Source organism: Lepidochelys kempii, chromosome 17, assembly GCF_965140265.1.
Source record: "Lepidochelys kempii isolate rLepKem1 chromosome 17, rLepKem1.hap2, whole genome shotgun sequence".
Classification (NCBI taxonomy): Eukaryota; Metazoa; Chordata; order Testudines; family Cheloniidae; genus Lepidochelys; species Lepidochelys kempii.
In genome coordinates, this window is record NC_133272.1 from 2,445,216 (window position 1) to 2,457,428 (window position 12,213).

Genomic DNA, 12,213 nt, shown 5'->3' on the forward strand with positions numbered 1-12,213 from the left:
GCAGCCCTAAGCAGAGGCACAGTGGGACGCCCCCCTTCTGGCGGGCAGTGCCCAGCAGCTATGGGGTGTAGGGGGACACGCTCCTGTCGGGGGGGGGGGGGGGGGCTCAGGAGGACGGAAGGGGGTGGTCCTTTGGAACCGGAAGGCCCCTGCCTGGCTGGGTCCGCTCAGAGGGTTTGGGTGTCACCCAAACAATCCACTGGACAAACCTAAGAACAAATTGCTGGTCCCCCCCACCCCCGCTTGTCTGAGTGGGGCCAGCCATGGGGGGAGGGGGCAGTGAAATCGTTATAAGAGCCAGCAGATGGGCTGTGGCTTGTGGGCTACAGCCCCGGCGTTGACTGGCGGGACCCCCACTGACAGCTGGAGCTCATGGGGCGGGAGGCTGGATGGGCAGACGGGTGGCAGCAAGCTCTCAGCTCGGCCCCAGAGCAGACAGCCACGAGGGGCCAACACACCAGACCGTAACGACTTTCCCCTCCCCCCTCCATCACGCCAAGGGAAATGGAGGCACAGGGAGCAGGGGAGTGTGACAGGGTCACGGGGGAGCCAGGGGCTGGCAGGAATAGAGCCCCAGAGCCCCACCTCCCCATCTCTGCTCCAACCACCAGGGATGCCACTCGTGTGGGCACATGACCCGAGTTGCATCCCCTGCTGGCTCCAGCAAGCTGAGCACCCAGAGGGGAAGGGGCAGCATCGGGGGCCTGCACCACCAGCCAAGCAGGATCTTGACCCTGCAGGGATGCGTCCCAAGCCCCAGTGGGGGGAAGAGGGGATTGCTGTGGGAGCAGAGGGCGGGGATATGGGGAGCAGCCACACACCCCTTCCCCGAGCAGCGTTGGGGTCACCGCAGCAGCTACAAAGAAGGACGGTTGCTGGTTGCAGCAGCTCCTCACAGGGAGGGGTGGAGAACACAGCCCAGCTCTGGCTGGCTGTCAACACCTGTGATGGGCCAACTCACCCATGGGTCCCACCCCAGCAGCCAAGCCCCCCACGAGGCACTGGAGAAAGTGCAAACCCTCCCAGCCAGCCCACAGCCCAAGCACGGCCTGTGACACCCCAGCAGGGCAGCTCCTAGAGCCCCCGAGGCTGGCGACTCTCAGGCCCTGACAGACAAGGCCAAGGTGTGGGGAGCAAGTGGAGGCTCAGAGCAGAGCCAGGAGAGAACCCAGGTGTCCTGCTCCCAGGGCCTCTCCCTGGCAGTGCTGCCCTGCACGGGGCTGGGCACTGGTGGGGGATAAGCCAGGGCTCAAAACCTGCCGGGAAGCACTACTCCAGGTCAGAGGGGCCAGGGGGAAGGAACAGGCCCAGGTCCCCTGCTGGGCACAGCACAGCCAGAGCCCTTGGCCAGGGTCCTGGTGCCAAATGGCACCAGCGCAAGGCATTCTGGGAGAGCCCGATGCTACTGGGGCGCTGTCTGCTTGGCTGCAGGCCAGGAGCAAAGCCGCAGGCAGCAGCGTTCCCGGCACGCCAGCAAACCCTCAGCCCGGCAGCCGCCCCGGGGGATTAAGGGGATTGTGGGGCTCAGGCCAGCCAACGAGGGAAGCAATGCCCTGGCTCCGAGAGTGGCAAGAGCCCTACAAGGGCACCGAACACAGCTGCATGAGCATTGGCCGAGCTGCACAGACCCAGACCTTTGGGGACTGGGTGAGTGGGAGCGAGACAGGACGGGCATGCCCCTAAACTCTCCCACTCCCAGCACCTGGCCCGGGCCGGCACTGCTGGTGGAGGGCAGGGTCACCTCAGGAGCTGCGCCAGCCCCCGAGGGATAAGGGCAGAGACCCTGGCCCTCTGCTCAGTAGGGGGCAAGGGGACTATGGCATGGAGGCAGGGCCCAGGCCTGCCCTTTGCTCTCTCTGCTGACCCTGCAGCAGGTGGCTACTGCAGAGGTGCCCCCCAGGCCAGCAGGGACATGAGGGCCCTGGCTGCACAGGAACCGCCCTTCTCCTGTCTCCCACCTGGCTCCCAGATTGTCCGTGCGGACACCTGTGCTCTGAGAAAAGCCTGGTGGCGCCCAGTGCGTGGGCTTCAGCCTCCTCTGGCTCTTGCTGGCCCAGGCAGGCCGCACAGCCGCCAGGGCTGCAGGAGGGCCAGGCCTCATGTCCCAGTGTCAGCACAGCATGGGGGAGGTAGGAACATTCCCCTTATGCCAGCCTGGCATTCAGGGAGCAGGTGAGAGGACAGGGCCATGGGAAAGCCCTGACCACAGCCCCTCTGCCACGGGCACAAGGGAGTGAGTTTGGAGCCAGCTCAGCCCAGCCACCCCCTTCCATCCCACTGCTCTCCTCTGCGCCACCTGTTTGCCAGCCGCTGCAGCAACTCTGGCCCTGGCATTAGCACCGGGTGAGCCAGTGAGAGGGGAGCTGGCCCTAGGGCAGGGGCTCAGGATCTGCCCCAAGGGGGCAGCAGGCAGAAGAGACTATGCTGGGTAAAGGGATTTGCTGAGGAAGCTGGACCATGCAGGGTTGTGGGCAGGGAGCCTGGCTGTGAGGGGCCCAGAGTGGCAGGCTGGCCAGGGGCCAACAGTTTGGGTGGCTGGGGAAGGGGTCTGGCCCTGCAGCTGAGGACCCGGCCCTCACCTGTGGACCCATTGGAAGGAAGCACGGCAGCGGCCAAGGGGAGGGTGAAGGCTGATGCTGGAGGGCAGCCAGTGAGAGGAGGGGCTGATGCCCATTGGGGTGTCGAGGGGTTGTTGGAAACCTTTTTGCCATGCTGGTGATTTAGTTTGGGGCCCAGAGTGAGGATTGGATGCTGCTTTCTAGTGTAGTGGATTTGTTCTGGTGGACGTTACTTTATATTATTGGCCCCGCCACCGTCCTGAGTTTTTCCTTGCTAACATTGGAAGGTTTTCTCCATGGGGCTGGGGTGCCCCCGTCTCCCCCCACAGGCAGAGCCCATCCAAGGCCTGGGCGACTGCACAGCTGCTTGGCCCACTGTGCCTGCCTGGTGCCAAAGGCAGTGACCTGGGAGCAGCCCGCCAGGGAGTTACCCAGCAGCCTAGGGCAGGGAGGGGACGGGAGAGAAGGACCGAGGAACAGCCACTTGGGCAGGAGCCATTCCACGCCTCCTGGGCAGACCTACGCCAAGAGATTTCACAGAGGGCACCAACGAGCCATCAGGCACCTTGGGGCTGCTGCCCTGGGCCAGATGGGAATGGGCTGTTGGGGGGGAGGGGAGGGAGGGAGATCCTTGCTCTGCAGCCACCTGGCTGCGGGGGACACAGGTGCCAAACACAAGGCAGTGGAATCCTCCCAGCTGCCCAGGGTAAAGCTGACAGCAAGGGCCCAAACAGCAGCAGTACCTGGGGGCTAAGGAGGTACCAATGCACCATCCCTCTAAGCTGGCAGCTCACCCCTCTTGCAGCAATGCTGCTTGCCACAGTGCCCCAGCCTTCCTGGGGTGGCAGAGCCCAGGCCAGAGGTACGGGCCTGGGGCATTGCATGAGCCTTGCCCCAAGAGTAAGGCAGGAATTCTGACTGATCTCCCTCCCCAACCCGCTCACCCTTGGTCTCTCTGCCTGCAGCCTGCGCCATCCCGGCTGGAGAGCTCCCGGCCCAAGCAGGCCGGCTTTCCTGGCGTTTCCTTTGTTTCCATGGCAGCACGGGCTGCAATAGCACTGTGTGGCGGAGGCTCCTTGGGGTGGGTAACAGGGACCTGCCTTTGCCCCCTGCCCTGCCGGAGGGACTTGTCCAAAACCAGAAACAGGCTGACACCCAATGCTCGGGGGTGGGAGGAGAAGCTGCTTCCTGCCCTTGCACAGCTCTTGCTCCACATGGGAGCAGTTCTTTCCCAGCAGCATCCTCTCGCCTAGGCCAGCTGGTATCGAGCCCACCGTCCTCACACAGCCCCAGGGGAGGCTGGTCCACGGCGGTGTTCTAGGCCACGTACAGCAGGGAATAGAGCCGGGGCAGCCCCCCGGACACGCTTGGGGGGGGAGGGGGGTCACAGGCTTAGAGGCCAGGCCAGGCGCTTTGGGTTAAGCGAATCCCCACCAACTCCTTTTCTGGAATGTTTTGTGTGGGAGGCTGGTGTGTGTCCTCAGCCCAACAGGGCCGCCATAGTGCAATCAGCCTGTAGGGCACCTGGAGGACAAACATGAGGACAGAGGCCAGTGCCCAGCGACAAAGGGAAGGAGGAAGAAGGGGAAGGTCGCCCACGTGTGATTTGCTGGGGATGCATTTTGCTCTTACAGCTAGAATCCCAGTCCTTCTCCTTGGTATGCAAGTCCAGACCCCACCAGGCCCCTAACACGGGCCCTGCAACACCTCAGTGCTTCTTAAGCCTTTGCGTTTAATAGTTTGGTTTAACCACTGTTCCCTTCAGTTCCCTCCTCTTCCCCTTTGATCCACTAGCCCAGTCGCTGCCTTTGGACAAGCTGCAGAAGCCAGACCCCTCCGTGGGCGGCTCCGAGTGCCAGCCGTACCCCAGCTAACAAGGGAATCCTAACGCGGCTGGATCGATGCCTCATCCCTGCAGGATGGATCAGGAAATCAGGGCAGGAGGAGGCAGTGATCCTTTCTTAATTAAACCCAAAGCATGCAAGATAGCTGCCTTGTGCATTTCCTCTGCCAGGTCCCCAAGCACGCAGCTCAGCCCTGTGCAGATCTCACCCCTCCCTGACGTGCAGCTGGCTGCCAGGCTAGCAGCGCTGCCCAGAGCTCCCCGGGAAGGAAAGGAACTCACCCGGCTGCAGGAGAAATGTGCATGTCGTGATAGCCAGGGCAACCTGGCCATTTCCGTGACAAGCTCTCCAGCGCAGCTTGGGGGATGTTAGTTCGGTGTTGGATTGAGAGGAGCGTGCCACGGACTGAAATCACCATCCCTGCCAACTGCTTCTTGGGCGCCTCCCATCTCAGCAGGGACCAGGCCTACCCCTGCTTAGCTCTGAGCCCTGCTAGGGGTGTCAGCTGCAAAGCAATGCAGTGAGGGACAGGAGTTTGGCTGGAACAGTTCCTGTGCTGACTTCTCTAGGGCACCTCCCCCCTAGGCCTAGGTAAGGGCAGTCAGGACTGACGGCAGAGGGCCAGGATTCTCCTCCTTGGTGCATGGGTTACACCCAAGGATTTCCCAGGTGGTGGTGAGGGGAGATGGGGGTAAGGGCATGTTTCAAAAGCACTTCACACTGGCCTGCCCCTGCTCCCAGGACTCCTGCCAGTCACAGCCGGTCAAGGTGCTACAGACCCCCCACCCGCAGCTCGACCATGCTCTCATGGGGCCACGTGATCTTTTGCACTTCCCCACAGCAGAGGGCAAGGAACCCATGGAGCAAGCTGCCAAGGGAAGTGGCGGAGCCCCGTCTCTTGCTGTCTCCACATCAAGACAGGATGCCCTCTCCTGAGAGATCTGCTTTAGCCAGTGCAGGTCACATGAGCTCAACACAGGAGAAACCGGATGAAATTCCACAGCCTGTGTTAGCTGGGAGGTGAGATTAACACGGGCCGTCACGTAACAGAGGCCAGCCTGCCAGTGCCTGGCTAACAGCACCCTGCTCATGCTCACCACCCCTGCCCACCCTGTGAGCAAGATGGCTCATGTTTAAGTCCCATGAATCCCCACGGTACCAGCCCCCCCCCGGAAACTGAGGCACCCACACATGCTTCATCCTGAAAATAAAAATTTATTCAGTAACAAGAACATTGAATCTGCACGTCCGTGCAAGAGTTCACATTTCCAAACAGCCAAGCACGTGGGTACAAGTCTGGGACCAGGGGAACATCCCAGTGGCGGTGGAAGATCAGGGGAGGGTACAAGACGAAGCGCTGTCCCCCACACCCCAAAGTCCAGAACTCTGTTTCCAGCTGTCTCCGAGCACCTTCCTGGGGCCCCTGCAGGGGAGTCAGCCTGGCTGTGAATTCTGGAGCAAGAATGGTTCCTACAAACCCATGCACATAAGTCACATTTGTAGGAAAAAAAACAACCAAAAGGCACCGGCACCTGCATCAGTGCCAACCAAGGATCTGGCTGTGCATGGGCTGAGCCCCTTGCTGCCATCCGAAGGCAAACTTGGCTGCTCTAGCCTCCACCCCAGCACCAGCCTCCCAGCTGCAAGAGAGGTAAAGCCTCGGCACCCTTCCTGTCTCCTGCACCAGCCAGGCTCCTGCAGGTTCTCCTTCAGGAAAGGGATGTGGCATTCTTTGAGCTGGGTCACCCCACATCTTGGGAGCATGTCACTCACTATAAGGGGTAGCGTCACGCACCCCCCTCCCAGAGAGGCTGCGCAATGTAAGGAACCTGAAACTGTACGCTGAGGCGTTGTTCCTGCCCCCTGGGCACGTGCATGGGGGGGGTCAGATGCCCTGGCACAGCCTGACGGGCGGGGCTCAGGCTCTAGACAAGCGTGTACCAGCTTAAAACCCACATCCTGATCTCGGCTGTAGTCTGGAAGGAAGCCTGAGGTGTCCCAGGAACACAGAGCTAAATCCCACCCTGCTGAGAACCAGAACCAGGGCCAACCTCAGCACTCGGATGAATGCCTGGAATATGCCAACACGACTGAGCAGAAGGGGATTTTTTTTTCTTTTTTACACGTTTTCTTGAGTGGCTCAAAGAAAGCTATGCATCAATGAGTGCAATAGACCCGTTCACTTTTCACACACGTGCACACACGATCCAGGAGGACTGAACACCAGGGCACCCTCCATGCAAGGCTCGCCTGGCTGGAGCTCAGGGGCAGACGGAATGGCTGAGATATTGTCCAGAAATCAGGGGCACACTGTAAACAACTTATCCTCCAAGAGCTTTGCAAGAGATCAGCGGAACGGCTGCTTTGTAGAGAAATGCCCATCATTGTTTATTAAACATTTTGATCACAACCCCGCTCATCAGTTACGCTGCTCAGCGATGGGGGACTGGAAATGCTGCGTCCCCTCAGCCAGGAAGGCACCTGCTCTGCCCCGACCTTTGTTAGTTCCCAGACAGATCACCTGGGGTATCTTGGCCAGGCCAAGCTGTAACCAAGACAGGCTCCCAGCTCCCATCCTCCAGCCAGAGGCCACCAGTGGGCGGAGAAGCCACTACTCAGTCAGGCTGCGCTGGGCTAGAGTGATGGGTGGGTGGATTCTGGCCTAGCATCCCGGTGCTGTGAACAGGCTGCCGGCTCACGTGGCCCAGCCAGAATAGCCGGGCCCGCGCTTGAGCCATGGGTGCCCAGCACCCCAACAGACCACGGGGAAGGGGCAGGTGCCAGCTCTGTGAAGAAGCCGAGCCCTGCGGCAAGATTCTCTTCAAATGCCCCATTCCCTCCTCCCGCGGGGACGCTTCCTGCAAGCCAACTGCTGGTTTGTTGGCAGGCTGTGTGCTTGCGCTGGCAAATGCAGCTCTGTACGTTTGCCATCCGGCCCTGGGCTGTGTAGAGTGCAAACAGGGCATTTCCCACGGTCGTCCTCACAGAGCAGCCACAGACCCTTCCCAGTGCTCCACGGCACATGGCCTGCATGGGCCGGCGTTTCAGCCACAGCCCCTTGGAAGTTCTGGGCTCCTCTCGGCCACCTGCTTCAACAGGACAATCGCTGCTGCTACGATGCAAAGAACTCTGCGCAGACCCTGGTGCTGCAGGACTGGCCCTGCTGCCAGGCGCAAGTCCTGGCAGGACCCAACTGAGCTCTGCTCTCGGCGGCTGCAGCTCTCCATGAGTCATGGTCACTGCACATTTCACATCACCCTCAAAACTAGTGTGCGCACAGCACCTTCGATCCCATAACGGTGCCTGGGCAGGGCTCAGCCCCCCCTGCGACGAGCGGCTGCTAAGAACACCCAGTGGTTTTGCTAGTTACTTCGGTTCTGGCAGGATGCGTAGCCAGCGAGGTTAACAATGCCATACCCCACCAACAGCCCCCTGGAGGCACCGCCAGGACTGCAGGACAGCGAGTCAGTCCTGTCGCTCTTCTACGAAGAGCAAACTAGTTGTAATTTGCTAGAGGGAACATTTGTGAAATGCGCTGCTATGCCCCACTGGAAACCAGCCGCCAAGGGTCAGCTCAGCCCTGCCCTGTGCTCACACTCTAGCAAAACCGGCTGAACCTCAGAATTGGCTCTGAAATACAATCCTGCCATTCTGCAGTGGAAGAGGGTAGGTAATGTTCTCCTGCAACAGGGGCTCTTGCAAGACGGACACATCATTTGGCAGAAGCGGGCAACGGGCTCTCACTTGCTGAGAGGGAAGACCGCTTACAAAGGGAAACCCACTCAAGCATTTGTGCAGAGGCCAATGAACACCACTCAGATGGATTCCGGTGGTTTTGTTTTCCAGTTTACAGAATGTCCTTTCAAGAAAACAATGTAAGAAATAACAAAAGTTATCTAGATAAATACTGTATGTACACAATTTAGGGGGAAAAAGGGAACTTTCAGACAAATCATTGCTCCAGGTTAAGTGTTAAGGTGAGAGCAGAAAGAGAGGAAACTTCATGTAACAATTAAATCAGCCTTCCCGTTTGAGAGCCAGCTGAGTGTGTACGTGAGTGTGGGGAGAATACCTCAGGGAGCACTAGGAAAAGAACAGCCCTGGGTGGGGGAGAGAATGGTGAACAGATGATATGGCCATTAATGCAGAAGGCCCACAGCAGTATTCAAGTAACGAAAGGGTTAAAACCCTACAGAATTGTTTGTTTTAAAAGAACACACGTCAGTTCCCCCGCTCCCCCACATTGCTGCTGTTAAAACGGGTTCTTTTAGATTATGAAATTCAAATGAATTTGGCGGCCCCAGGGTCGGAGCAAAGAAGAGGCTGGCTCTGGGAGGGATTGCTGTTTGAAGTCTCTAACCACACTGGTCACGATCAAGACACCTTGTACATTTTGGGGTTTTTTTTTTTTGTTTGTTTGTTTTTAATCACATTGGAGCCACTCCCTGGAAACAAACCATGCAATTTGGGGCAAGTTTGTGTTCCAAAGTTGGAGCCATAGCGAGAGACTGAAAAGTGCAGCCCAGCCATCAGCTGCCTTTGGGCTGCAGGAACAAGCCAACCAGACGGGTTTGCGCTGAGGCAGCTTCAGAAGCAATTTGTCACTGTTGGGGAGTTCTAGTTAGCTTGAAGTGGATCAAAAAAAGCCACAAACAGAGCTTGGCACAACCTTCATATTTACACCAGCTGCCACAGCTAGCACCAATTTGTGTGTGTGTGTGTGTGTGTGTGTTCGTTCAAGTTATTTGTGACTTGGTTCCAATCTAATCTAACCCTCAAGATTTCACCACAGAGAGATGAGCCAACTGCCAACAGCAATTGTCACTTACGAAAGGTGTTCTTTGAAAACAAAGAATATTTGAGGTTATTTGAGTTAAAAATAATTAAAAAAAATAACAAATGGTCTTGCAGTCAGCGTCCCACACAAAAATACAACCCAAATCTACATGCGCCAGGAACAGTAAAATGACAAAATATATAAAATTAACGAATAAAGTGCATGTTCCTTACATATTACACCTGCCCCTTGTATGAACATCAGAGGTTTTGTTTAAAAAGAAGTCCCAGCTGAGGGCTTAGGATCACATGGTATTATAGAACGAATTGCTTGTCCGCTTTTTGTCGTTCGCCTTTTTTAGTCTCCTCAGAGGGTGAGTTCTACCGTGTTGATGTCTAGGTGCTACAGCCAGTCTTTGAGCCGGGAGCCAAGAGTCTAGTACCTTCGTCTGTAGCAGCGAAAGACCCTCTTCAGAGCTAGTCAATCTAGGATCTGTGCTGGGACACAAACTCTGCGGAGCTGAGCCGAACTCTTTGGCATACTGCACTGGCGGCCTCTCCACTGGCTGGCTCTGGGCAATGCACTCAGTTGTTTTAAGCTGCTCTACAAAATGCTCGGTGGGCTTTGGATCCTGGCGAATACGGGGAGAGGAGGCACAAGGCTTTTCCGGTAGGCCTTCCAAGCCATGCTCTGGCAATGCCCCACGCTTGCCTTGGCCAGTCCTGGGGGAGGCGGGCAGCAAGTCAGACCGGGTCAGGCCGGCATGGGAAGAGGCTGACTCCCTTTCGGATAAGTCATCTTGAGAGAGTTCCAGGCAGCCCAGCTTGGCTAAAGATGCCGAGCGTTTCATCTGGGACGGCGTGGTAAGCCCTGCTTGCCGTACCTGGGCCTCAAGTTCCTTCGCACGCTGCTTCACTGAGCCGGGAGTCTCACTCATGTCTTTGATGCTGGGGCTGCTGGAGCTGTGGGGGAGGCCGCAGGGGGGGAAAGAGATGCCCATGGCGTCAGTGTGGTTACTGAGGAAATCTAAGTCCTCGTTGCTCAGCTCCATGAAGGCACCATCACTCGCCCCGCACAGGACATGCCCGTTCCTTGAGAGGCTGCTCGGTGCCGCTGGCTCATCGTCCGTGCTCGTGCTGTGCTCCATAACGCCCTCCAGATGAACTACGCGTTGGTGAGAAAGGTAATCGAGGCCTGCTAAAGGCGAGTGTGCCACCTGGCCAACGAACGAAGAGGTATCCAGGTTAATCAGTGCTGCTCCGTACTCTTCCTCGGGACTGCCCAAGGTGAAGGTGGCCCGCCCGAGCTCCTTGTGCTCTAGTACTGAAGGGTTAAGCAAAGGCAGAGCATCTGGATGTATAGGTGCCATCTCAGTGCACACCGAAGGGTTCAGGTTTTCATCTACTGGAAGTAACACCGCTGCGTTCTCCAGCACGCCCTGCTCACAGCTGCTGTCACGCTCATGGAGATCAGGTGGCGTGCCCACGTGGGAGTACTCGATAATTTCTAGTCTCCTGGGGAGGTGACCAGGAAGGGCTGGCTCCCCGGAGCCATCCAATGACACCACTGTCCTGCGCACATCCTGCTTGGCACCAGGCTCTGCCAGCAGAGACTCCTGAGCAGGCTGCACAGGGCGAGGAGTGAGTGGTGGCGACAGGTGCGTGTCAGCCGGCGGTTCAGGGCCATGAGGCAGTGCACCCTCGGCTGTTGGGCTCTTGTCACTCTCGTTCTCTCTACGGGCAGGATCCAGCTCCCAGGACAGTTCCTCGGTTTTTCCCTTTGGTGCAAGCTCGGCAGCTGCAGAATCATTCTTGGAATTCTTCCGAGTAGGTAGCAAGCACGTGGGGGGAACGTGCTGGTGCTCTTGCTCCTGTCTCAAGCGCTCCTCGAATTCCAAGGTGGCACGTTTAACAGACCCCGGACACCACTTCGACCCAGGGTTCAGACCCTGCACTCGAGGCTCCTGCTGGTCTTCTGCGGGATCGCTTTCTTCCACATCCGACACACAGGTAGGTGGCTGGAAGGTTGGAGCATCTTCCTGGTCTGGTTTTGGAAGGTCTTTTGCTGTTTCCTGCTGTGCCATGCAAGCTCCTTTGCTCTGTTCAGCCTTGCCAGGGTTATTTTCAGATGCCCAGAGCACCTCTACAGGCAACTCATGGGCTGTATTCCTCTTTGGTGCTTGGGCATGGTTGGCTGAGCCCTCCATCTTCTGCTGGCACGGTCCTACGCTCTGGTTGATGGATTCAATTTCAGTTATGATTTCTTTCACAGAGATTGCATTTTCCGAGTGGGATCTTGTGAGAGGGCCCATGATGGTCAGTTCGGAGATGTCCTGGAAACACAGAGAGACTTATTACAAAATGCAGGCAGCCTTGCCAACAACACACCTGCAGTCAAACAGCCTGAACTGCAGTGAACACACATACAAGAAAAAGAAAAAGCCCCCGGTGCTAATGCAGAGTAGTGGGCACCAAGATCTCACTCCAAGCAGAAACGATTGGGGTGCTCACGACTGGAGCGCTCACGACTGGAGCTGTTCCAGAGGCGCTCAGGTCTCAATAAAACTTTCCAGCCAGGATTTGCCACTAGCCTAAGGCATTTAGATACCAAACTAGCTGAAATGCCAGGAGATTTAGGCACCCAACTTCCATGTGCTTATTACTTAACACATGTTTGAAGGCAAAACTCAGGTCATTTAAAAAGAAAATAAGGATAAGAGTGAGAGTTCTCACCCTGTACAGAACAGGAATGAAGATGACGATGGATTGCTTCAAATCCAGCCGCCAGGATATGTATGCTAAAGGCCCTTGTTGGAGTCTAAACGTTCCACAATTTCCATTGGAGAGTAGCTCGGGATGCTAGAGCAGAGACAGAGCTACCAGTACGCTGTCAATTGTGCCTTGCGGGTACCGGACTGAAATAGGAGGCAGAACCAAAGAGGCTCAGACCAATATGGAAAGGAGGCAACCAGTGCTGTACTAACCAGAAGAGAAAACTATTTAAGTAAAACCATTTCCCAGGAAAAAGCAGGTCT

The 12,213-nt window shown here is 57.2% G+C and overlaps 1 protein-coding gene across 3 annotated transcripts in view; it reads right to left on the reverse strand.

Annotated features, from left to right (window-relative positions):
- Nucleotides 1-5,597: 5,597 nt before the first annotated feature.
- SSH2 (slingshot protein phosphatase 2) overlaps nucleotides 5,598-12,213 on the reverse strand; it is a 134,414-nt gene continuing 127,798 nt past the window's right edge. For all 3 annotated transcript variants that reach the window (XM_073315846.1, XM_073315845.1, XM_073315847.1), the window contains one exon: nucleotides 5,598-11,511. In XM_073315846.1, the coding sequence (XP_073171947.1) occupies nucleotides 9,484-11,511 (2,028 nt within the window). In that variant the 3' untranslated portion in view covers nucleotides 5,598-9,483. The remainder of the gene's footprint in view (nucleotides 11,512-12,213) is intronic.